Here is a 26,190-nt window from a genome sequence, read left to right as displayed (position 1 = left end):
CTCTGTATTCTAACGAATAAAAATAAGCAAACAAAAAATTTCAAAAATGACACTCTCACACGCTACAATCTACAAATGCAGAGGTAAGTTACTGCAGTCATCATCACTTTTAGTTAGGAAGTGAGGCAAGGCAGAATCTGTATATGCACTTCAATTAAAAAAAAAAACAGAAGATTTTTAAGTCTCTTCCTTTATCTTATCTGCACCAAAAAATATTTTATATTCATTTGGACCGATAGTTAATGCAATTTCAAAGATTTTATGTTCTATTTAGAAATTCTGCTAGTATCTATGTGTCAAAGGAAAGGTATTACTTAGAATCAATAGCTTTTAAGAATGTCACAGCCAAACCCTTGAACTTCAAGTTGCCAAAGTGTGTGATGTAACCACTTGTTGCCCTGTGCGTCTGAGATCATTTGTTTTGAAGGGCAATGTGTTCTAAAAGAAGACAGCTGGATCATCTTTGTTATACAACTGTTTTTATATATATAAGTCAGGTTTATACAGCTGATTAGAATATCAGATGTAATGTACTGATATATATATATATTTATAATAGGACAGAGAGAAATTGAGAGGGTAGGGGGAGATATAGAGGGAGATAAAAAGAGAAACAGCTGCAGACCTGCTTCACCATTCATGAGAATTCCTCTCTGCAGGTGGAGGGTGGGGTCTCAAACTCAGGTACTGTGTGCTTTAACCCCGTGCTTTGACCCCAGGTGTTACTGCCCAGCCCTCCTCATTAAGATTTTTTTTTTTCAAGATGTTATATGGCTGAAATGCAGATCATCTCATGGTAAGAAAGCTGAATACAAGTCATGAATTTGGAAGGGAAAGAGAGACACAACTATATAAAATTAGGACTATTGGGGGTGAGCTCTTGTATTCCTAGGTCAATATTTAGAAGCTTAGAATATGGAGGGGAGGGAGACAACAAAAATAGACTAGGGTTAGAATAACCTCAATTCAGGTCAAACTTCCTGACCTGAAAATAAATAATGAGTACAGAGCTGTCCAAGCAGAATGATGACACAATGCTTAATGAACCTCCAAAGTACAAGTAATGAAATTGACCTCTGGGTAAATGTGCCACGATCTGGAAGCCTGTAGAAAGGAAGACATTTGTTTACTGTCCTTAACTTGTGTACAGAGCTGTGGGTCTAAGTTAATCTCTGAACCTGGGAGAGCCCCCTATCTGATCTCTTTGGCAATTACCTGCACGTAAGCTTGCTTCCGCACCAAAGTCACCTATACTCGGTCCGTCTCTGCAGACGTATCACGGCTGATGATCATGCCCACGTGCCCTACATATGCCATCCCCAGGGCCTACATCTTCAAGTCCCAGTCTCATTCATTTCTTCATAGGAAGTGGGGGGGGCAGGCGGTGGTGTACCTGGTTAATCACATGTAGTACTTGCAAAGACCTGTGTAGGGATACCGGTTCGAGCCCCCACTCCTCACCTGCAGGGGAAAAGCTTCACAAGCGGTGAAGCAGGTCTGCAGGTGTCTATCTTTCTCTCTCCTCTATCTCCTCCATCCTCTCTCAATTTCTCTCTGACCTCTCCAATAAAATGGAAAAACAAATGGCTGCCAGGAGCAGTGGTAGGCTTTTCTTTAAAGTCAATCCTCAGAAGAAAGTTGCCTTGTATTTGATATTTTCATAATGCCTTGCACTACATTATAAGAATTTCATTTTTTTTTTTTTTGGTTGAGACAGAAAGGGGAAGAGAGGGAAAGGAAGAGAAACACAGTTGCTACAAAACTATAACAGGGTTCTACACTGATTGTAATTTCAGATGTAACAGACTGGAGTCTGAGAGAGAGGGAGAGGGAGAGAGAGGGAGAGAGAGGGAGAGGGAGAGAGAGGGAGAGAAAGAGGGAGAGAGACCATGTGACTATCTAGCCTGTAAGTGGGGTGGGTCCCCTTCTTTCTCTTTCTTTTATTCTCTACCTCTCTCTCATTCCTAACATGTTTTGTTTTCAATGTAAGTTTAATTTTTCTGAAAAAAAATCGTTAACCAGTCAGGAACCTAAAGGCAAGAATATAGCAGCTGAAGATTTCTCCATTTTAGAAAAAGCTTGTAGGTCTATTTTAGGTATATTCTGAGGGGGGGGGGGGCATGACTTTACTAGTTTTTGCCTGAGTCAGACAGCTAACATGCAGGTGGACCCAGGTTCTTGTCTGAGGAGATGTTGTCAGAGTCGGAAAAAGGGCTAGGAAGCTGGATCCGGGAAGAGAGTAGCTCCCAAATATGGGAAAACTGTAGAAATATTGTTAACCCAGATGCGTTCTTTATGCAGATTTGCTTGTCAGAAGTCACCTGACCTACTAGACTAAAACAGACCAAGTGAAACTTAGTGTGAAGAGGTACTGTGTTGTAGCACTTAGTCCAGGATGACAGGCAGCCACAAACACAGGTTCTTTATGGAGAAATTACTTCAAGCCTAGACCTCAAGAATCCCAATAGATAAAAATCTAGTAACTGGGGTTCGGGCGGTGGCAGCAGCGGGTTAAGCGCAAGTGGTGCAAAACTCAAGGACCGGCGTAGGGATCCCGGTTCCAGCCCCTGGCTCCCCACCTCCAGGGGAGTCGCTTCACAGGCGGTGAAGCAGGTCTGCAGGTGTCTGTCTTTCTCTCCCCCTCTCTGTCTTCCTCTCCTCTCTCCATTTCTCTCTGTCCTATCCAACAACGAATGGCATCAACAATAACGATAATAACCACAACAAGGGCAACAAGAGGGAGGAGAATGGCCTCCAGGAGCAGTGGATTCATGGTGCAGGCACTGAGCCCCAGCAACAACCCTGGAGGCAAAAAAAAAAAAAATCCAGTAACTATTAGCTGCTAGTTAAAAAAAAAAAAATCGTAAAAGACAAAGATAAATAAAGCACAAAAAATCAAGATATCTGACTATAGAATGAAGTCCACAAGGGCAACAAATACTGAACTTTACTTCATAAAGAATGTAAAATGGGAGTCTGGGTGGTGGGGCACCTGGTTGAGTGCACATGTTACAGCGCACAAGGACCCAGGTTCAAGCCCCCAAACCCCACTTTCAAGGAGGACGCTTCACAAGCAGCGAAGCAGTGCTGCAAGTGTCTCTCTGTCTCTATCTTCTCCTTTCTTTGCTATTTTCTGGCTGTCTCTATCCAATAAGTAACAATTGTACAAAAAGATGACCTAGAAGTCTTGGTGAGAAAGAGAGAGTTTCTGCACAAATATAATGTAGACTGAGTAAGATATAAAACCATTACTGAGCGAAATATTAAAAAAGGAAGTGAAGTGGAAGACTGAGGAGAAAAAAGCTACCTAGGATTCAGATGAACAGAATTGGAAAAATTATGAGGCTAAGAGACATAGAAAGTAGAATAAGAAGCCTAGAATGTGGGATTTTTGGAGACACAAGTCCCAAATAACAAGGGAAACCAAATCACAGCCAAGTTCTACACGATGGACTTGGGTCCACCTGCGTATGACCGGCAAGCCATGTAGCTGACCAATGCCCAACAGCCTGGATAGGCGAAAGAACTCATAAAATTCAACAAGAAATGGGTGCAGCTCTGAATAGAGAAAACTGACAAATGACCCACAGGCAATGAAAAGATGCTCCGCCTCTCATTATGAGGGAAATGAAGGCTAAACATCAAGCTATCACCTCATACCCAGGAGAATGACTATTCTTCAAAAGACCAGAAACAAGTACTAAAGAGAATCAAGAGGAAAGGGAACCCTCGTATAATGTTAGTGGGAATATAATTTGATGCAGCCCCTTTGGAGAGCAATAAGAGATTCTTTAAAATTTTTTAAAGGGGGGGTGGGTTTGCTGTGCAGTGGCACCCTGTTAAAGCCACACATTACCACGCATAAGGACGTGGGTTCCAGCCCCCGCTCCCTACCTGCAGGGAGGGAGCAGTGAAGCAGGGCTGCAGGTGTCTCATAAGATCCAGTGAGCAACTGGAGTAGATAAGTCAGATAAAAGGAGTGAACTGTTAGGGTGAAAAGGAGAATTGAACTTTTAGTAGTGAACTTAATGTAGTCTATACAAATAATGAATTATAATAAAGCACACCTCTGTCATAATGCCCTGCTCAATAAATTGCCCTAAAGACTTACTGATTTGTTTATTAACAGGAGAGAGAGCAGGAGAGAACCAGAGCTTAACTCTGATATATGCAATACTGGGGATCAAACTTGGAACCATCTGCTGGCAAGACTAGTGCCCTAGTCACTGTGAAACCTCCTGGGCTGTCAATAAAAAAGTTAAGAGGGACCAGGAGGTGGCACACCTGGTTAAGCACATGCATTACAGCACATAAGGAGCAGGGTTCAAGCCCCAGCCCCCACCTGCAGGAGGAAAGCTTCACAAGTGGTGAAGCAAGGCAGTAGGTGTCTTTCTGTCTCTCTCCCTTTCTACCTCTCCCTCCTGTCTCAAATTTTCTCTGACTCTATCCAATCATAAATTTAAAAGTTAACAGAAATGTGCTATCAAGTGGACTGTGACATAATAACGAAATAAAACCATTCTCTTAATCAACATTCTAGTGAACTTCCAAGATAGGTTGGAATATAATCTCTAAGAGATCTTTTCTGATCTGTTATTTAGTTCACCATTAGGCATCCATCATTCAGATGACAGTCATTCTGTAGGAAAGAAAAAAACAAACTAACTAACAACAACAACCCATTTCTTCAAGAGTTTAAAGTCTTGGAGAATAATCTAAGTTTTCTTAAAAACTGCATGAGCCTAGCATACTATTAGGAAGGTGAGGCCAAAGGCCCAGTCCTGCAGAGAACATCATCACTGTTAACTTCACCCCCCCCCTTTCAGATGCCATTGGTGATGGAGAGGAAGGAACAGTCTCCACAAAGAGCACCTCAGTGCAGAGCATTGAACTCGTCCTCCCACCCCACGCAAACCATCACGGAAATACGTTTGGCGGCCAGATTATGGCGTGGATGGAGACAGTGGCGAATATTTCTGCAAGGTTCTTAGATTTGACCTTTGGTGTGCAAATGTTGGAACTAATAGGGAGTTTTGTTTTGTTTTTTTAAGAATCTGAGACTTGAGCCGGGGGTGGAGGGGATAGGTAGCATAACGGTTATGCAAAGAGACTCTCATGCCTGAGACTCCATAGTCCCAGGTTCAATGCCCTGCACTACCAGAAACCAGAGCTGAGCAGTGCTCTGGTAAACAATATCAAATTAAAGTTAAAATAATAATAGTAAATTTACTTTTAAAAATATGTATAAAAAAAGAATCAGAGACTCAGTTGTTTTGTTAGTCACAGGAACAGGAGAGGGTAATATCAGAGTGTAAAAATAGCTAAGTCCTGTGTTGTTGGTTAAACAGTTCAATTATATCTAAAGTTGAAATGACACCCATATGTTTTTCTCCCTTCTTTCCTCCCTTCCTTCCTTCCTTCCTTCCTTCCTTCCTTCCTTCCTTCCTTCCTTTTTGCCTCCAGAGTTATTGCTGGGGCTTGGTGCCTGCACCACGAATCCACTGCTCCTGGAGGTCATTTTTTTCCATTTTGTTGTCCTTGTTATTGTTGTTGTTGTTATTGTTGTCATTGCTGCCATTATTGGATAGGACAGAGATAAATGGATAGAGGAGGGGAAGACAGAGAGGGGAAGAGAAAGACAGACACCTGAACACCTGCTTTACCTCCCGTGAAGACCTTGGGTTTTGCACCATGTGCGCTTAACCTGCTGCGCTACAGCCCGGCCCCCCAGCCATATGATTTTTGAAGCAATGAACTTCACACAAGTAAAGGAGTTCATATATGCACAATAAAAAAACTAACAATAAGCCATTTTCCAATTTATCCTAAGTTGATCTATCCTTTTGTTTGGAGACTAATGTTTTAGTTCTTAGTCCAAAAAGAAAAATAAAGGGTAGTCCACATACTTTATCCTAAATTACAAATGTTTATCTTTAACATCAATGCAACTCAGTGTAATGACAGTTATTGACAACACAGGTGCTGTAGCAAACTAAAAGATAGACTCGATACTTGAACAATCAAGTTCAAAACTTAAAAAACTAGTATTTATATATTTAATGGGAGAGGGGAGGGAGGGAGGAAGGGAGGGAGAGAGAGAGAGAGAGAGAGAGAGAGAGAGAGAGGGAACAGAAGAATACTCTTGCATTTATGGTGCCAGTAACAGATCTCAGGACCCCATACTTTCCAGACTACTTCATCACTTAGGCACCAGCCCCCGACCCCCTACACACACACACACACACACACACTGCACAAATTACAGGTTTTTAAAGAGGCAATTTAGAATCAGATCTGACCTTTCAAGGTGCTGATTAGAATCATTACAGCCAAAGGAAAATAAGAGGATGAGGAAAGAACCTGGAAAATTATTTTTAGGTACTTTTCAGTTTCAAGAAAAGATCATTTGATTTTTAATGGAAGTATTTAATTATGAAGCATTTTGTACTCTGAAATGCATGTGAACAGGGCCTGCCCTTCTGACAATTTGCTTAACTACTGAAAACTATTAAGGTATACTTTTCCCCAAATTAGAAGAACTTTATTATTAATATGTCTGTAGTATGAATATAGTTAGAAACCTGTAGCTATCGCTTCTATGATTTATGCACAAATAAGAGAGCTTGTTTCTCAATAAGACTGCCATTCTTAATGACAATGAGGCATTTGAACCTGTTCTATCGTAAAGACAGCATGATCAGCTGTGGCAATCCAACCACTTAGCGTGGCATGATTTCTTAGAGTAACTGAATAACTACAGCAGGAATTGAAAATGTAGACAATTATAAAAGTTACTTTTGAAGACTATAAATACTCTTTGTAAATATATCAAGATTTCCTACACAATAAAATTGTAAATTGTGTACCTTGTAGCTTTCCAGATTTTGTGCAGGTTAAGTTTTCCACAGAGAAAAGAACAGTTAAGTCTTGATATGTGGAAGCTATGGCACTAGTGTGAAATGCACGTGCTGGCAGTTCCCTTACCGTGCACCACTCCATTCTGGGAGTCACAGCCGCTTGTGATTGTAGTTAGGGGATGTTGGGGTGGCTATGACCCTCAAATTGGAACTAATAACTTGGGGGTTGGAGAGAGGGGGAGGAGAGGAAAGGAACAAAAAACAGAACTGGACTGTAACCAGAATAAAAGCACTAGCATGGTGGGGGGACAGAAGGGGAGGGAGAGAGAAAGAAGAAAAAGAAAGGAAGGAAGGAAGGAAGGAAGGAAGGAAGGAAGGAAGGAAGGAAAGGAGGGAGAGAGGGAGAGGAAAAGGAAGGAAGGGAGAGAAAGAAGGGGAGATTAGAGGAAAGGAGAGTGGAGGAGAGGAAAGGAAAGGGGAGGGAGGATGGGAGGAAGGAAGGAAGGAAGGAAGGGAAAGAGGGAGGGAGGAAGGAAGGAAGGAAGGGAAAGAGGGAGGAGGGAGGGAGGAAGGAAGCAAGGAAGGAAGGCAGTCTTATTTTATAGGAGGTAAAGAATTTCACATGAAAGGATGAGCATGAAGCCAGAGCACTACTCCAGTACATGGCGCATCAGGGCTGGAACCAGGAGCTCCAGGTATCCAAGTTCCAGCTCTTCCAGTTCAACTGCTTCCTGAGTAAACCCGAGTAGCATCTTGGTAAAAATTCCATGACTTGGGGACATAGTCTTTACCAGAATATTAACGGAGGGTGCCCAGAACCACTGTCAACACGCACGACTGAGCTATTTAGTTCAGTCTTGAGTGAATGGAGATATTTCTTCAGAAGGCGCACTGGAGAGTCCTCTGTTGCCTTCTTCAGACAAACTAGCCGCTCATGAAAATGTTTTCGTAGGAAGACTGCATTTCTTTCTCTTTTCTTCTCTTTGTTTCTTCAGCCGCCTCTGTCAGGCACACCCCTTTCTGAAGTCGGTGGACATGTTTAAGTTCCGGGGGCCCTCTACGGTTGGGGATCGTCTCGTCTTCAGTGCGATTGTCAACAACACATTTGAGACCTGGTAAATCGTGTCTGAGGTTCTCGGACATGCACATCAGTACTTTTATGTTTTCACTTTTAGCTGCAAGGAAGTATAGGGATCATGTTACATAAATTTCCAACTATTTTTGTTACATTTTAAAATTCCTTTTATCTCTTTTTTTACTTTTTTAAAAAATATTTGATAGGGCAAAGAAACTGAGAGGGGAGATTGGGAAGGAGAGGGAGAGAGAAGGGGGAAAGGGAAAGAGAGAGAGAGAGAGGCTTGCAACATTGCTTCATCACTTTTGAAGCTTCCTTCCCCCTTGCAGGTGGGAGTCAGGGGTTTGAACTCACGTCCTTGTGCATGGCAGTGCTCTCAACTGGCTGTACCAGTGCCCCGTCTCCTTTGTTTATTATTTCTAACTTGACTTGCCTTTTCAAATTCACAAACGTACACTTGAACCCTTTCTTCTGCTTGCATAGTCATACGCTGAGTAAATTGGGCTTTTCTTTCCCCTCATAATGTAATCCCAGCTGACCTGGAGAGTTCAAGTCTGACCTGTCATAATTATTAATTCTTCATTTTGCTTTCCAGAGTTGCCAGAGACTCTATAATAGAGCTAACATTTATCACCATACAGCCAAATCTCTTCCCAGTTATACTTACTATAAGTGAATTATTACATTGATTATTACAGTGAAAAGGTTTAAGTTAGGACTTTTTAATACTGTATTTATTTATTTATTTACTACTAGATAGAAACAGAGACATCAAGAGGGGTGAGGGGTTAGAGCAGGAGAAAGGCAGAGAGATACCTGCAGTCCTGCTTCACCACTCATGAAGCTTTCCCCCTGCAGGTGGGGACCCAGATCTTTGCACATTGTAATGCGTGTGCTCTGCCAAGGGTGCCACCACCCTGCCCCCCAGCACTTTTTTTTAAGAAAGAGAGACAGACAGACAGACCACAACAGCAAATTTTTCCTTCAGTACTGTAGAACCCAGGCTCAAACTGGTGTTCTGAACGTGACAGGGCAGCCCACTATCCAAGTGAGCTGTTCTGCTGGCCCGATTTATTATTTCTTAAATGTAAATTTAAAAAAAGATCTACATTTCCTGTCTACTTTTAGAGTTTGACTCTTCTTAGACTATGGAATGATGATTTTATATGAGAAAACAAACAAACAAACAAACAAACTTTGGCTCTATGTACTCTCACCTATGTTTACCAAAATATATGCATACATGTTTTTCAGTGTATTTAAATCCACAACTGGTCTTTTTCCAGCCTGAAAGTGAGAAATAACATGGAAATGCTCCTGGGCCCTTGTAGAGCATACTGATTGGTCTGACGAATGGATTGTAATAGTTGCTTAGATATTTTGGACAACTCAGCATGCTCATTCTCTTCTTGGCTTGGAGGAGCAGGTCTGGGGGTCATGGGCAGAAGAGGTTGGGTGAACTCTGCTTCTCTCTGACCAGCCCCCATCTCCCTTCTGCAGTGTGGAAGTGGGAGTGCGTGTGGAGGCCTTTGACTGCCAGGAGTGGGCTAAGGACCAAGGCCGCCACATCAACAGTGCTTTCCTCATTTACGGTGCTGTGGATGACAAGCAAGAATTGGTTACATTTCCGAGAATCAAACCCGTGTCAAAGGTCAGTTATAAGCACAGGTGGCTCCGTCATCAGGACGTTATCCTGGGAGAAGCTGTAAGTGCAGAGCTCAACCCAGGATTTCTGAGCGTCAGCAACAATCTCCATGACTTTGGCTCCTGCCCCCCCCCCCCCAGGGTCATCACTGGGGCTCGCTGCTGGCACTAGGAATCCACTGCTTCTGGTGGCCATTTTTTCCCATTTTATTGGATAGGACAGAGAGAAATCGAGAGAGGAAGGGGAGATAAAGAGGGGGCGAGAAAGAGAGACACCTTGCAGACCTGCTTCTCTGCCTGTGAAGCGACTCCCTGCAGGTGGGGAGCCGAGGGCTTGAACCTGCATCCTTATGGATCCTTACTTGGGTCTTGTGCACTTAACTAGGTGTGCGACCAGCTGACCCCCAGGAGAACAATTTGACACCTCTTCAAAACGTATGTTTCTACTATAATGATCCTTTTTAATTTTTAAAAAATTCTTTATTTAGTGGATAGAGACAGCCAGAAATCAAGAGGGTAGGGGGAGATAGGGAGAGAGACAGAGAGACACCTGCAGCCCTGCTTCACCACTTGCAAAGCTTTCCCCCTGCAGGTGGAGGCCAGGGACTCGAACTTGGGTCCTTGCACATTGTAACATGTGTACTCAACCAGATGTGCCACCACCCGACCCTTAATGTTTTTTTTTTTTTTTTCTTAAAGGTGAAAATTGGCAACAAGGCCACTTTAGGAAAAGGGAAAGACAGGTCCAAACACTACAGACAGTCTTGGGGGATGGATAGAAAGAGAAGGGAGGAGAAGAGGGAACCTAAAAGAGATTGGCTACCATCAGCAGCATGTGCTTGAGTAGTGGTGAGGTCTGGAGGGTGGGTCTCGATCCCTCAACAAAAGGCTATGGATTCGTAGCGCTGAACAGGCACCAAGCCCCAGCAGTAACCCTGAAGGCAAAACAAAAAAAAAAAAGTAAAATAAAATGCCCCCTAAAATAAAGTTTAAACTAACATTGCCTTGGGGCTGGCTGGTGGAACACCCAGTAGAGTCCACTCAACATGAGTGAACACCTGGGTTCAAGCCACTGATTTGTACCTGCAGAGGTCATTCCATAACTGCTGGAGCAGTGCTGCAGATGTCTCTCCTTCTCTCTGTCTCTATCCCTCTCACTATCTAAAGAAAAAAGCAAAGGAAAAACATGTCATTAAAAAAAAAAAAGGTTAAAAAAAACCAACGTTGGGAGTCAGGCAGTAGCACAGCGGGTTAAGTGCATGTGGCGCAAAGCGCAGGGACTGGTATGGATATCTCAGTTCGAGCCCTTGGCTCCCCACCTGCCAGGGAGTCACTACAAAAGCGGTGAAGCAGGTCTGCAGGTGTCTCTCTCTCTCTCTGTCTTCCCCTCCTGTCTCCATTTCTCTCTGTCTTATCCAACAACAATGACAACAACAACAATGGTAACTACAACAATAAAAAAACAACAAAGGCAACAAAAGAGAATAAATAAAAATTTAAAAAAACTTGTACACTTAAAAAAAAAACAACCAAAGTTACCTTCATTTACAAGAATTATATAATCAGTAAAAAAGATAAGCAAACAAAAAATACCGTAAGATATATATATATCATTATTGTAATCATTACCTCCTGTAAAAAAAAAAAAAAAACTGCTGAGTGGGAATAGACAACGTAAGAGTTATGCAAAGAGCCTCTCATGCCCGAGGCTCCAAAGTCCTAGGTTCAGTCCCCCACCCCCCACTATAAACCAGAGCTGAGCAGTGCTCTGGTAAAAGCAAGCAAATAAATAAAACTGATAGGGGCTGGGCAGTGGTGCACCCGATTGAGCGCACAAGGACATGGGTTCGAGCCACTGGCCTCCACCTGCAGGGGGGAAGCTTCACAAGCAGTGAAGCAGGGCTGCAGGTGTCTCTCTGTCTCTCACCCCTTTCCATTTCTCTCTGTCCTATCAAATAAAATTAAATTGAAAAAAGAAAGAGCTGAACAGTTGTAGTATTATCCATGCACCTGCCCTTTGTAGGTGATGAGGGTAGTTCACAGAGAGGCTCAGTGACTGAGTGAGGGTAGACAGCATAATGGTCATGCAGAGACCCTCTGCCTGAGGCTCTGAAGTCCCAGGTTCAATCCTCTGCACTACCATATACCAGCACTGAGGAGGGCTCCAATTCTTCTTCTAGCGTTTGCCCTTCTTCCGTAGCCAGTCAACAGCGCCAGGTGGAGCCTGATGTCAAGTTTCGAGACCTCCTTTGAATCTGGAGAGGTGGCAGTCGTTGACTATGTGGGTCATAGTCTGTCTGGAGCCGCAGGGGCAGTTCGGGTCGTCTCTGGCTCCCCAGCGATGGAACATAGCGGCGCACCGGCCATGGCCTGTTCGATAGCGATTGAGGAGGGCCCAGTCATAACGTGCTAGGTCAAAGCTGGGTTGACGCTCGCAGGGGTCTGTGATGAGGTGTTTGTTCTTGACCTCAGCTGACTGCCAACTCTGTTTCCAATAGTCTGGAACAGAGAAGTTCAGTGTAGGCATAGGGGACCAGATTGGGTGACAAGACGTCAAGCGTTGGACAGGGTGGGCGAAGATATCCGCGTAGATTGGCAGGTCCGGTCGAGCGTAGATGTGGGAAATGAACTTAGATGATGCCTCATCCTGACGAATATCTGGCGGGGCGATGTTGCTAAGAACTGGCAGCCATGGAACCGGGGTGGAACGGATGGTTCCAGAAATGATCCTCATGGAGGAATATAATTTGGAATCGACCAAGTGGACATGGGGGCTACGGAACCATACTGGGGCACAGTAAGAGAGAGAGAGAGAGAGAGAGAGAGAGGTTCAATTCAGTTCCTCAACTGACCTTGGAGAGAGGAACTTTAGGACTATGGTACCAAAATATTAGAATTGTATTGTTTTCCTTTTTTATTTTTTCTTTTCTTTTCTTAAAGGATGATTTTAGACGATACTATGGAGCCCTGGCACGCAAGAGAATTCGTTTAGGCAGGTAAGGGAAAGCGGTATAAGGATTTTATTGAATCTTCCCTTCCCTGACAAAGGACATAAAAAAAGCACCCCTCTCTGGGACTCCATTTCCATAACACTCAAACTGAAGGCCCCATGCTTTCTGACTGTGGAGGCTACTGCTGTGTACAATGTTTCCCTGTCATTCGTTCCCCTAAGAAAAACAGCCTTTTGAAACTGCTGATTTCAGTTCAGAGAAGTGTGATGGTTACTATTGTATGCTAAATGTTAGAAAGAAAAAACAACCTATTATTTGTCATTTTAATCTCTTCCAGAAAATACATTATTTCCCACAAAAAAGAGGTTCCACTTCGTGTCCACTGGAACATAAACAACCAGGTAACTATTTGATGAGGTAGAGCTCTTCTGTATTGATCATGTCTTGACAGAAACAGCAATCCTCTGTTACTAACCTTGCCAAGTGGGGCAGGGCTCTGGGGAGCTGGGGTTCCAGGACACACTGGTGAGGTCGTCTGCCCAGGGAAGTCAGGTTGGTGTCATGGTCGCATCTGCAACTTGGTGGCTAAAAAGCATTAAGGTACAAAGTAGAACAAATTGTTTAATAATCAGGAACCCAAAGGTAAGAATAGAGCAGATGAGATTTGGGGTTTTCATGCTGGAAGGAGCTAGGAAGTCTGTTTTAGGTTTATTCTAAGGGACTCATGACTTTACTAATTTTTGCCTGAGCCCCATGGCTAACATGAAGGTGGACTAAAAGTATTGTGGGGGGGAGGCGGGGGTTTCAGGCGGTAATGCAGTGGGCTGGGGGGTTGGGCGGTAGTGCAGTGGGATAAGTGCACATGGCACAAAGTGCAAGGACAGGTGGAAGGATCCCAGTTCCAGTCCCCGGCTCCCCACCTGCAGGGGAGTCGCATCACAGGCGGTGAAGCAGGTCTGCAGGTATCCATCTTTCTCTGTCTTCCCCTCCTCTCTCCATTTCTCTCTGTCCTATCCAACAACGAACGACAGCAACAATAACAATAATAACCACAACAAGGCTACGACAACAAGGGCAACAAAAAGGGGAAAAAAATGGCCTCCAGGAGCAGTGGATTCATGGTGCAGGCACTGAGGCCCAGCAATAACCCTGGAGGCAAAAAAAAAAAAAGTATTGTCTGGGAAGATGGTGTCAGAGTTGAGAATAAAACTAGAAAGCTGGATCAGGGCAGAGAGTAGCTTCCAATTATGGGAAAAGTGTACAGATACTGTTAATTGTAAACCACCATTGCCCTGACCTAGGGCTCATGTCTATTCACTTTCAGCAAAGGAAGATCTTTGGTCTATACTTGTAGAGGGATAAAGAATAGAGAAGTTTCCAGTGGAGGGGATGGGACATGGAACTCTGGTGGTGGGAATTATATGGAATTGTACCCCCTCTTATCCCACAGTATTGTCAATCATTAAATCACTAATAATAATGATGATGATCAAATGGCAATCCCTTTGTTTAACTTCTTCTTCTTCTAGCGTTTGCCCTTCTTCTGTAGCCAGTCAACAGCGTCAGGTTGAGCCTGATGTAAAGTTTCGAGACCTCCTTTGAATCTGGAGAGGTGGCAGTCGTTGACTATGTGGGTCATAGTCTGTCTGGAGCCGTAGGGGCAGTTCGGGTCGTCTCTGGCTCCCCAGCGATGGAACATAGCGGCGCACCGGCCATGGCCTGTTTGTTTAACTGATATAGGTAGTCTCATAAAGCTTAGGGGAGAAGGGAATTGTCTCAGCCAGTCTTTTCAAAATGAATTTAAGACCCAAAGCAGTCAGTGACAGGTTCCCAACCGTGTGCTTCACTGCTTCGTTTAGATCACACAGATAGATGACAGACTCAGGACACTCAGCTACCAAGTGCATTCAAGTCCCCAGTGGCATTGAGCTCTGGTGTCCTAGAGCATTTTGTGCTGAGTGGTATACCCACCGGCTTGCATTTTATAACTCCCACAGCAGGACATTAGAATACTTTGGATCATAAAAGATAAATGGGAATTCAAGCTGATTTATTCTGAGTCTAAGCCATTCTTAAAAAAAATTTTATTATCTTTATTTATTGATTGGATAGAGACAGTAAGAAATCAAGAGGAAAGGGAGGGATAGAGAGGGTGAGAGACAGAGAGACACTTGCAGCACTGCTTCACCATTTGTGAAGCTTTCCCCCTTCAGGTGGGAACTGGGGGCTCGAACCCAGGTCTTTTCCCATTGTAACATGTGCGTTCAACCAGGTACGCCACCACCCAGCCCCGATTCCATGCCATTCTAAAGGATAATCTTATCTTTACTCAGGACACCAATTAAAATACATGAATCCACTAAAGCCGGCAGTCTTCGTGTTTGTTCATCTAAATTTTGAATTAAGAGTCCTAGATAGATGAGAGTTACCTGGTGTGCGGCCATACCACCCTGAACATATGCGATCTCGTCTGATAATACGTTACCTGTTGCTTGGCTTTAAACTCAATGCCTTCACCTTGATTCCCACAGTTGTGCATTTTCTCAGCAGAAGGGACTAGGTCACAAACCTGTGCACTGGACTCGCAGCTTTTCCCACGTGTGTTTTTTTAGGTCTCCCTAAGTGATGGCAACGTGGAGGCTCTCCAGAAGCTGGCAGCCAAAAGCGGTTGGGAGATCACCAGTGCTAGTGAAAAGGTAGGAGGCACCGGGTGTGGGTCAGCACACCGCCCCTCACACCTCACAGAGGTTTACTGCTGGTGGTCCGACCTCTACCTCAGCTTTACTGGTGGTCGTCCTGCCTCTACCTTGGCTTCTAAAAAGATAATAATAATAAAACAATCTTGGGGGCCCAGTGGTAGCTCTCCGGGTTAAGCGCACATGGCACAAAGAGCAAGGACCTGTGTAAGGATCCTGGTTCAAGCCCCCGGCTCCCCACCTGCAGGGGAGTCGCTTCACAGGCGGTGAAGCTGGTCTGCAGGTGTCTATCTCCGTCTTCCCCTCCTCTCTCTCCATTTCTCTCTGTCCTATCCAACAACAATTACAGCAATAATAACAACAGTAATAACAACAACAATGAACAACAAGGACAACAAAAAAAGAAAAATAGCCTCCGGGAGCAGTGAATTAGTAGTGCAGGAACTGAGCCCCAGCGATAACCTTGGAAGCAAAAAAGAAAAGAAAACATATGGGTGTCATTTCAACTTTAGTTATAATTGAACTGTTTAACCAACAACACAGGATTTATCTATTTCTACAGTCTGACATTGCCCTCTCCTGTTCCCTTGACTTTCTGGGAAATGATTTCTAAGAGTCAAGCATGCTGCCAGCCCTGCCTCGACAACATGCTGACTGACTGGGGTCCTTCTCAGACAACTGCATGCTCCTCTCTCTGAACTTAGTTCTCATATTCCATCTCTTCCTTTTCTCCATCTCCCCAAAGTCTGCCTTGTACTGAACAAATACTTCTCTATAAAGCCACTGCTGTCACCCCAAGTGGAAGGAACTTCTTCCCCTAGGAACTTCAATAGAAATTTCCTCCTTAAAATGAATCTGTTGGGCAGGGGTAGGTAGCATAATGGTTCTTCAAAGACACTCTCATGCTTGAGGCTCCAAAGTCCCAGGTTCAGTTCCCCACACCACCATAAGCCAGTGCTGAGCAGTGCTCTGATAAAAATATATATACATAATTATAATATATATTATAATTATATAAATATATTATATACAATTTATATAATATATAATTATATATTATTAATATATAATTAATCTGTGGGTTAATTATCCACTGTCTTGTGGCATTGCTCTCATAGCCACAATGTAATGTTATTTAAATCTTACGTAGTAATCTAACTTTTTTTTTAATATTTATTTTATTTATTTATTCCCTTTTGTTGCCCTTGTTGTTTTATTGTTGTAGTTATTATTATTGTTGTTGGATAGGACAGAGAGAAATGGAGAGAGGAGGGGAAGACAGAGAGGGGGAGAGAAAGATAGACACCTGCAGACCTGCTTCACCGCCTGTGAAGCGACTCCCCTGCAGGTGGGGAGCCGGGGTTCGAACCGGGATCCTTCTGCCGGTCCTTGTGCTTGTAATCTAACTTTTTACAAGTTGTTCTTTTTTTTCTCTTTCTTTCTTAGCCACTAGGGTTATTGCTGGGGCTCCGTACCTGCAGGACTCCAGCTCTTCTGCAGCCAACACTGCGCCGCCTCCGCCCTCTCCTCCTGCTCCTCTTCCTGTAGAGACAGAGAGAAGTAGAAAGAGAGGCACCTGTGGCACTGACACATGACTTGTGAATCTCCCTGCCCCCTTCCCCACTATCCCTGAGCTTCATACCATGTGCACTTAACCTGGAGCACCATCACCCCTCCCTCTGTCTTCTGGAAATAGTTACATCCCTGGGTTTGCTGCTGCGCCAGCAGGTGTCTGACTTTCTAAGTGGTTCTCCCAGTGTGCCTGTGTCCAGATTTTCACTTTTTTATAAAGAGACCTGTCACCATGGATAGAGACCTTTAATCTCAACTCTATCTGTAACGACCACATCTTCAAAGAAGGCCACATTCTGAGAGATTTTAAATTGTGAATTTCTACACAATTCTCTTTATTTTAAATCCTTTTTTTTTTTTTTAAATTTATTGGATAGGGACAGCCAGAAATCAAGAGAGACAGTAAAGACAGAGAAACACTCGAAAGACTGTTTCATCACTCATAAAGCTTCCCCCCCTGCAGGTGGGGACTAGGGGCTCAAACCAGAGTGCTTGTACATTGTAACATGTGCACTCAACCAGGTGAGCCGCCACCCAGCTCCCACAAGTCTTTTTTTTTTTTTTGCCGCCAGGATCTATTTGTTTCTACCTGATTCCACTGCTTCTACTAAGTCCTTTTTCCTTCACTCCTTCCTTTCCTCTCTCACTTTCTTTTTTCTTTTTATTTATTTATTTTTGGATAGAGACAGAAATTGAGAGAGGATGGGGCGAGAGAGAGAGAGGGAGAGAGAGAGAGAGAGAGACCTGCAGCCCTGCTTCACCACTCATGAAGGTTCCCGCTGCAGGTGGGGAATGGAGGCTTGAATCCAGGTCCTTGCGCTTAGTACTTGGTATTCTTCGTATTAAATGCTTCTGCATTTACACCAGTGAACCCCTTTCTCTCCTGATCATAATAAGGAGTAAAGGTAGGCGATCTCTACAGAGCTGAGACCAAGCAACTACCCAAAGCCCTATTCATGGCTCCCTTTCTGTTCTGCAAGTGCCTTGTCTTCCCCTACTTTGTGAGCTGTGTTTACAGACAGGTGTGCCACGAAGGTCCATTGGTGAGATAAAGTGGCACAAGCAGCTAGCTTCTGATGCTGCTTTTAGCCAGTTTCTGATTTCTTCTTGAAGATATTTAGATTTAAATAAAGGTTTCTCGCTCTCAGAGTCTGATTTTTTTTTCCATCTGCCTGATTCCTGCAGCGAAGTCTGAACCCTGTTTGTTTGTCTTCTCACAGCTTGTTGCCATGGGAATGCTCATACAGGATGGTACATTGCAACACTCCCTTGCAAGCACCCTGAAAGAGATGGAGACAGAAATGTGTTCTTAGTGGAACACATCGGATCTCTGGTTATTGGCAAGAGCAGAGGAGAAGGGTTCCAAGTAACAAGGGAGACATTAATGTCCAAGTTTCTGTCAAATAGGCCCCCAGCACGGGCGGGCCTCCTCTCTTAGGACTCAACAATCAAAAACCTAGGAGCTGGCCTCCCAGAGGGTGAGCCCTTGTAATCCACAAATGAAAGAAATGTTTCGTGCTGAAGAAATGTGATGCTTTGGGGGAGCTACTGACAGGTTGAGTGGGTTCTAGAGGTGGTTGGATTGCTTTCTGGGTCCCAGTGGTCCACTTGCAGCATGCCTGGCATCCTGGGGAAATGTCTTCAGGTAGAGACTAAACTCCAGGGTCTCTGGGGAGAGAAGAGGCACTAGCTTGCTGAGCAGTCTGCTAATGTTTTCTGTTGTTGCTGGATAGAGGCAGGGAAATATCGCAAAGAAATAAAAAGAGAAAGGCTTGTGTTCTTATTATTTTTTTTTCATCAGAATAACAGTTGCACGCTCATAAAAAATAGAAAAAAACCATCCCTAACTTCAAGTCATGTGTTGTTTGGAGAACACAGGAATATAGCATCCTGGTTAAAGCCTTAGACTTGCAAGTGTGTGAAAGAAAGTGTCCATAGTTGGTTTCATTATTGTCCAGATATTAAGAGGCTTGAGCTAGTGCAATCACCCCGTGACTACAAATGATTCTGGTTTTTCTTTTTAAAGGAGAAGCATCAAATACTCCTTTGTGATTATTTTTTTCCTTTCACTGTTACCATCTAGATAAAAATCTATACTCTGGAAGAGCCCGATATTTTATCGGTCTGGGTTGAGAAGCACGTGGCGAGACCAGCACACCTGGCGTATCATCTCTTGTCAGACTTTACCCTCAGACCTTTGTGGGACCCTCACTATGTGTAAGAATAAATTTAAAGTATTTCCTTTTGGGAGTCAAGTGGTAGTGCAGTGGGTTAAGTTCATGTGGTGTGAAGCGCAAGGACCGGTGTAAGGATCCCGGTTCGAGCCCCTGACTCCCCACCTGCAGGGGAGTCACTTCACAGATGGTGAAACAAGTCTGCAGGTGTCTGTCTTTCTCTCCTCCACCTCTCTGTCTTTCCCTCCTCTCTCCATTTCTCTCTGTCCTATTCAACGACATCAGTAACAACAACAGTAATAGCTACAACAATAAAACAGCAAGGGCAACAAAAGGAAATAAATAAATATATTTAAAAATAAATAAAACAAAATAAAATATTTATTTTTACATTTAATTTTATTTATTAATTTTTATTTATTTATTTTTATGAGAGAGACAGAGAAAGATGAGCAGAGCTCTATCCTAGGCAGAGCAGGAGGTCCAAACCAGGACCTCATGAATGTCAAGTATACTTCTCTGGCCCTTAAATATTGTTTTTTTTGGCCAGTTCTGGAATCATGTAACAGACAGCCTCTCTAGAGCAATTCATTTCTAATTCCCCAATGTATCACTATTTAAAAAAAAAATTGGTTAAAGAATATTGTAAGGGGGCGGGCAGTGGTGCACCTGGTTAAGTGCACTAAGCATGAGGACCTGAGCAAGGATCTGAGTTCGAGCCTCTGCTCCCCAGCTGTTGGTGGGATGCTTTGTAAGGGGTGAAGTGGGGCTGTAAGTGTCTATCTTTCTTTTACCTCCCCCTCCTCTCTCAATTTCTCTCTATTCTATGCAACAGAATGGAAAAAAGTGGCCACCAGGAGCAGTGGATTCCTAGTGCTGGCACCAAGCCCCAGCAATAACTCTGGAAGCAAAATGTGAATAACAAATTATTTATATATTATTTAGAGCTTGCTCTGTACAGGAAATTTTATCAGATCCTACTGAAAGACATAAGAATTCTAATTTATTTATCATCTAGATTGAGTTCATAAATCCCCATTTCTATAGTAATCCTACCAATGACTTCAAGATGGATGGTTCATATTCAACAAGAGAGAGGTCCTGAGACTTGTCAGGAAGAGAGGAAGGAAGGAAGGAAGGAAGGAAGGAAAATACAGACCACCAGAAATAGTGGAAGAGTCCTGGTGGGAGAGAGGGGGCAAGAATTTTGTACTAACTCAGAACTACTGGTCTTAAATATGGGTCCTTGTGCATTGTAATGTGTGTGCATGTAGTAAAAGGATGGAGCCCATATCTGTCAGGCTCTCAATTCCACACTCTCCAACTTTAATACAGTCTCACTGCCCTTGAGGAAGTGATTCTCTAATTGTCCTGCCTCCTTCCCACTCTTGATATTTAACCAGCCATTCTTGTGAGTTGTTCTCCCTGGTGACAAGTTGGGAGAGGAAACTGTGTGATGACTAAGGTGAAAACTCATTCCTTCCTGTCCTCCCTGCCTGACAGATGTCTACCTTCTCTCAGTCTCTGACTCTTGTGTCATTTCTCTTTTCTTCCTTCCTTCCTTCCTTCCTTTTTTTTTTTTTTTTGCCTCCAGGGTTATTGCTGGGCTCAGTGCCTGCACCATGAATCCACTGCTCCTGGAGGCCATCCCCCCCTTTTGTTGCCCTTGTTGTTGTAGCCTTATTGTGGTTATTATTGTTATTGTTGATGTCCTTCGTTGTTGGATAGGATAGAGAGAAATGGAGAGAGGAGGGCAAGACAGAGAGGAGGAGAGAAAGACAGACACCTGCAGATCTGCTTCACCGCCTGTGAAGCGACTCCCTTGCAGGTGGGGAGCCGGGGCTGGAACCAGGAGCCTTACATGGGTCCTTGTGCTTTGCGCCATGTGCGCTTAACCCGCTGTGCTACCGCCTGACCCCCCTCTTGTGTCATTTCTTGTCCCTTGTACCCCTTCTCAGCCTCCTTTACTCCCCCTTCTTTCCCTGGAGTTTATAGCTGTGCACCTTGTCAACTGCACTGACAGGGACTCATTGCACTCAGGTCCTACTTCCTTCTCCAAGGGGGTCCCAGGTCTCCAGGGGAGTCTCCAAGGGGGTTTCCAAGGAGGACAGTAGACACTGAGAGGCTCATGGACAGACATCCTGTTCTAAGAGCAGGATTGGTGAGATGGCCTTCCTATATAAAGTGTAACCATCTGCTTAAAATCTTTAAAATGTCTACACTCTGGGGACCAGGTGGTAGTGCAGCTGGTTAAGTGCATAAGATGCTAAGCGCAAGGACTGACATAAGGATCCCGGTTCCAGCCACCAGCTCACCCACCTGCAGGAGAGTCGCTTCACAAGCAGTGAAGCAAGTCTACAGGTGTCTGTCTTTCTCTCCCCCTCTCTGTCTTTCCCTTCCCTCTCAATTTCTCTCTGTTCTTATCCAACAACAAGGGCAACAAAATGGGAAAACAGCCTCCAGGAGCAATGGATTCCTAGTGCAGGCACCGAGCTCCAGCCATAACCCTGGAGACAAAAAAAAAAAAAAAGAAGAAGAAGAAGTCTAGACTCTACTGTGATTACAGACAATTTAACACCACTAACGTGAAGTATTTCTGAGATTATGTGTTCTATTTGCACAGATACTAAAGTGATAGATCCTTTTAATGATATAATAATAAAACACTCCTGAAAATAGAGGAAACACTTGACGATTTTCTTGTATCTCTCTTCGTAGATATTCTATTAAGTATGGAACTTTTTGGCCAGAACCATGCCTAAACTTCTGTATTCTTTGAAAATGTCTCCCACTGTCTGACTCCTGACACTTGGTTCCAATTGAACTTGAATGAATGGAGAGATGCATGCATGGATGGATGAGTGGATGGATGGATGAATGCATGGATAGATGGCTTTAGCTCAACTTCTTTTTCTTTTTTTAAAATTTTTTTCTTTTTATTTATTTACTGAATAGTGACAGAGAGAAATTGAGAGGGGGAGGGAGAAGTAGAGAGGGAGAAAGATAGAGAGACACTTGCAGCCCTGCTTCACCCCTCGTGAAGCTTTCTTTCTGCAGGTGGTGGCTGGGGGCTTGAACCTGCATCCTTGTGCACTGTAATGTGTGCACTCAACCAGGTGCACCATCGCCTGGCCCCTCAACTTCCTTTTCTTTTGTACTTACCATTGCTCAGGTACTGTGCCATTTTAATCCTAAAATAGCCCTCTAGGTATACCTATATTTTGTAGACTAGAAAAGTGACTCATTGTCACTCTGGTATTTAAGGGCAACTGTTTAACTTCATGCTTCTGTGCTCTTACCAATATACCATATTCCTTTATCTTCTTGAACTGGTCTTATAATTCAAAATATTATTACTTGATCATAGAGAGAAATAATTTTTGGGTGATGGTAGGTAGTATAATGGTTATGCAAAGAGATCCTCGTGCCTGAGGCTCCAGAGTCCCAGGATCAATCCCTTGCACCACCATAAGCCAGAGAGGAGCAGTACTCAGGTAACAAGTTAAAAAAAAAAAAAAAAAGGAGAAGAAAGAGGACAAATAATTTTGTGGAAAAAAACCAAATGCCTTATCTGAAGTGTTGAGAATAGTAGCTTTAGAACCAGAGGATCATCTACTGTTGTATGCTTTACATTGGGTTCTAGTTCTCCCCCGCCAAGAGAATTGGATCAGTCCTGTTAATTTCGTGGGCCTGCTTGGCCCCGCCCCAAGGAACCCTGCGAGAGTTCCAAAGTGGCAGAGTTCGAGAGTTCCAGAGTTAGAGAGAGTGCTTGCGAGAGGGGTTCCTGAGTTTCAGAGTAAGGGAGAGTGCTTGCGCCGCCGCAAAGAGACAGCAGAGTTTTGTTTGGTGATTAGTTTGGTTTAGTTTATAAATCGTTGTTCGTGAATAAAGAAATACAGCTTCCCTGCCCAGCCATTGTCTCCGCGTCTCTGTTACCCGCCCGTGAAGCAAGCCCGCCCAGCTAGAGCCCTCCGAAAATTTTAACAACAATCTACACCACATATAGGATGACTCCTTCTGACCAAAATGCTCTTTCTCTTAAGACTGAGTTTGGGAGCTGCTGTTGGCTTGGGAAAGATGGTTCTATGAGCAGAAGAGTGAATGTGAACTCCAGTAATGAAGTTATGCAAACTAATGAATGCCTTATCCTAGAGTAGAAAAGTCTAATCTTCCACTGTTTTCTCTACTTAGGTCTTGCCAGATCATTGACTGGGTCAGTGAGGATGATCAGATATATTATATCACGTGTCCGGTAGTGAATAATGACAAACCCAAAGATTTGGTAGTGCTTGTATCACGAAGAAGTTCTTGCAAAGATGGGTGAGTATATGCAATACAAATATCAGAGCAATGTTTTATTGCTGAAAGACAAGGCTTCTATGAAAATAAGGGAGTCAGCAGAGTGCTATCAGGACCCAGAGAGAGAAGAAGCAAGGGACATTTGGATGGAGTGATCCGTGTATGTCTGTCTTCGAAAGGAAGAGAAGATGGGACCATAGGGGAAAAATGGGCAGAGATATATAATCATAGACAGATAGTTGTAGGAATAATAGTTAATCCCTATCTGCAATCTTAAGATTACTGTTGTAGCTTCCAGTGGAGGGAATGGGGGGCACAAAACTCTGGTGGTAGGAACGGTGTGGAGTTGCAGCCTTGTTATGTTATCTTGTAGTTTTGTAAATCAGTATTAAATCACTAATAAAATTTAAAAAAAGAAAATAAGAGAATTGATGTAGGCATTTCTGGTCGTGACTATTGTCCACCTGAATTTTTTTATTCTATATAGACTGTTAGTTGTCCTGTTAAAATAAAGCAACAGTCGTCCATCGATGCTTGCTAAGTGGAAGGCACTAGTCAAGATTCCGAAAACAGCATCCTTTTCTTTGGCTCTGTAGATTTAAAACTGATAGTTAGTAGGCCTGTGAAGCATTCCACTAACGGGAGCCAAGTGGCCATGGCACACGTGTTAAGCACACACACTACAGTGTGCAAGGAACTGTGTTCAAGCCCCTGGTCCCCACCTGCAGGGAGAAGGCTTCAAGAGTGGTGAAGCAAGGCTCTCTGTCTGCAGGTGTGTCTCTGTCTCTCTCCCTCTCTATCTCCCCCTCTCACTTTCTGTCTCTATCCAATAATGAATAAAAATTAAATAAAATTGATATATTGCACCAAAGTAAAAGGTTCTGGTGGGGGTGGGGTGGTGAGGGGCGGTTCAGGGCCTGGAATATAATGGCAGAGGAGGACCTAGTGGGGGTTGAATCATTATGTGGAAAACTGAGAAGTGTTACACATATACTCTCTACTGTATTTTTTCTAAGAGGAAGTTTCCTGAGAGTTAACTGAGAGGAATTGCAACAACCACAGCTATTTCTTTTCTAACAACTATTCTTCACCTTTTGCAAGAACTTAGAAAAAATGTGCTTTCATCTTTCAGCAGCAGCACCTTCACAGTGGCAATGAAGTCGGTTCTTCTGGCATCAGTCCCCTCTTCTCCTCAGTACATCAGAAGTGAAATTACTTGTGCTGGCTTTGTCATCCACGCTGTGAGCAGCAATTCATGCATTGTAAGTTTGATGAAACCTTTACAGGTGGATTTGCTCCTAGAGACATGGAGAAATTGTTTGCCCAGCTTTCCTGATTATCTGTAACTATATAAAGTGTGTCCTTACCAGGGGACACCAGAGTTATCTTTTGAGGACCATTTCAGAAGATCTCCAGATTAAGGATATGACTTCCCTCCAATCAGCATGATTCAGGTCCCTGCTTGAAAAAAAAACAAAAACAAAAACTCCAAGTCAGGGGGCTGGGCAGTGGTGCTCCTGGTTAAGCTCACACAGTTAAGAGCAAGGACCCACGCAAGGATCTGGGTTCAAGCTCCCCTTCTGGGGGGGGGGGAACACATCACAAGAAGTGAAGCAGGTCTACAGGTGTCTGTCTTTCTCTCTACCTGCTTATCTCTCCATGCCCTCTCAATTTCTCTCTGTCCTAGCCAATAAAATGGAAAAAATGGCCGCCAGGAGCAGTAGATTTGTAGTGGTGGTACTGAGCCCCAGTAATACTCCTGGAGGCCAAAACAAACAAACAAGAAACAACAACAACTCCAAGTCAATAAGAACCTAAAACAGTGTGTTTTCTTTTGATACAGGTATCTTATTTTAACCAGATTTCAGACAGTATCCTTCCTTACTTTGCCGGAAACCTGGGTGGCTGGTCAAAGTCTATTGAAGACGCAGCAGCCTCGTGTATACAATTCATCGAGAATACCATGGATGATGGGCTCACAAGAACATCTTAAATGGTAAAATTTTCAATAACTTAGCCTCCACTTTTTTGGTCACGAATATTAGCCCTGACACTTGACAAGATTCTGGACTGCTAAATGATGTCGTCAACCTAAGGAAAATGCAGTTAGGAAGAGGTTAAAAAAAACAACACCCAGGTTTAATCACTAACAGCATATGTACCAGAGTGATGTCTGGTTCTTTCTCTCTCTCCTTGTTATCTTTCTCATAAGTAAATAAAATCTTTTTCTTATAGAAATTTTTAAAAATTTCTTTATTGGAGGATTAATGTTTTACAGTCAACAGTAAATACAGTAGTTTGTACATGCATAACATTTCTCAGTTTTCCACATAACAATACAACCTCCAGTAGGTCCCCTGTCCTTTTCCAGGACCTGTACTCTCCCCCTCTGCCCACACCAGAGTCTTTTACCAAATTTGGTGCAATACACCAACTCCATTTCAGGTTCTACTTGTGTTTTCTCTTCTGATCTTGGTTTTCAACTTCTGCCTGTGAGTGAGATCATCCCACATTCATCCTTCTGTTTCTGACTTATTTCACTTAACATAATTTCTTCAAGCTCCATCCAAAATGAGCTGAAAATGGTAAATTCACCATTTTTAATAGCTGAGTAGTATTCCATTGTGAATCTAGACCACAACTTGCTTAGCCCATCATCTGTTGTTGGATATCTGGGTTGCTTCCAAGTTTTGGCTATTACAAAATGACCGTAGGTATACACACATCTTTTTGGATGGGTGTGTTGGGTTCCCTAGGATGTATCCCCAGGAGAGGAATTGCAGAATCATAGGATATAAATAAAATCTTTGAGAGAGAGAGAAAGAGAGGGAGAGAGAGAGAGAGAGATTAAAAATACAAATTGCATCTCAAAGCAAATGTCAATGATTGGGTTAGGGTGAAAATAGCTTTCAAAATTCTGTT

General features: G+C 43.4%; 1 protein-coding gene across 4 annotated transcripts in view; it reads left to right on the top strand.

The window, feature by feature from the left end:
* ACOT12 (acyl-CoA thioesterase 12) overlaps positions 1-26,190 on the top strand; it is a 45,343-nt gene that overhangs the window by 15,961 nt on the left and 3,192 nt on the right. For 3 of the 4 annotated variants that reach the window (XM_060201106.1, XM_060201105.1, XM_060201107.1), the window contains 10 exons: positions 4,827-4,983; positions 7,853-7,972; positions 9,433-9,583; positions 12,517-12,572; positions 12,865-12,928; positions 15,140-15,223; positions 18,879-19,012; positions 23,161-23,289; positions 24,404-24,530; positions 25,112-25,264. In XM_060201106.1, the coding sequence (XP_060057089.1) occupies positions 4,827-4,983; positions 7,853-7,972; positions 9,433-9,583; positions 12,517-12,572; positions 12,865-12,928; positions 15,140-15,223; positions 18,879-19,012; positions 23,161-23,289; positions 24,404-24,530; positions 25,112-25,261 (1,172 nt within the window). In that variant the 3' untranslated portion in view covers positions 25,262-25,264. Of the gene's footprint in view, positions 1-4,826; positions 4,984-7,852; positions 7,973-9,432; positions 9,584-12,516; positions 12,573-12,864; positions 12,929-15,139; positions 15,224-18,878; positions 19,013-23,160; positions 23,290-24,403; positions 24,531-25,111; positions 25,265-26,190 lie in introns of those variants that run through there. The other variant, XM_060201108.1, reaches the window with a different exon arrangement.

The sequence above is a fragment of the Erinaceus europaeus genome, chromosome 11 (genome assembly GCF_950295315.1).
Source record: "Erinaceus europaeus chromosome 11, mEriEur2.1, whole genome shotgun sequence".
Classification (NCBI taxonomy): Eukaryota; Metazoa; Chordata; class Mammalia; order Eulipotyphla; family Erinaceidae; genus Erinaceus; species Erinaceus europaeus.
The sequence above is the reverse complement of the archived record's forward strand: the minus strand, read 5'-3'. Positions and strand labels throughout refer to the sequence as shown.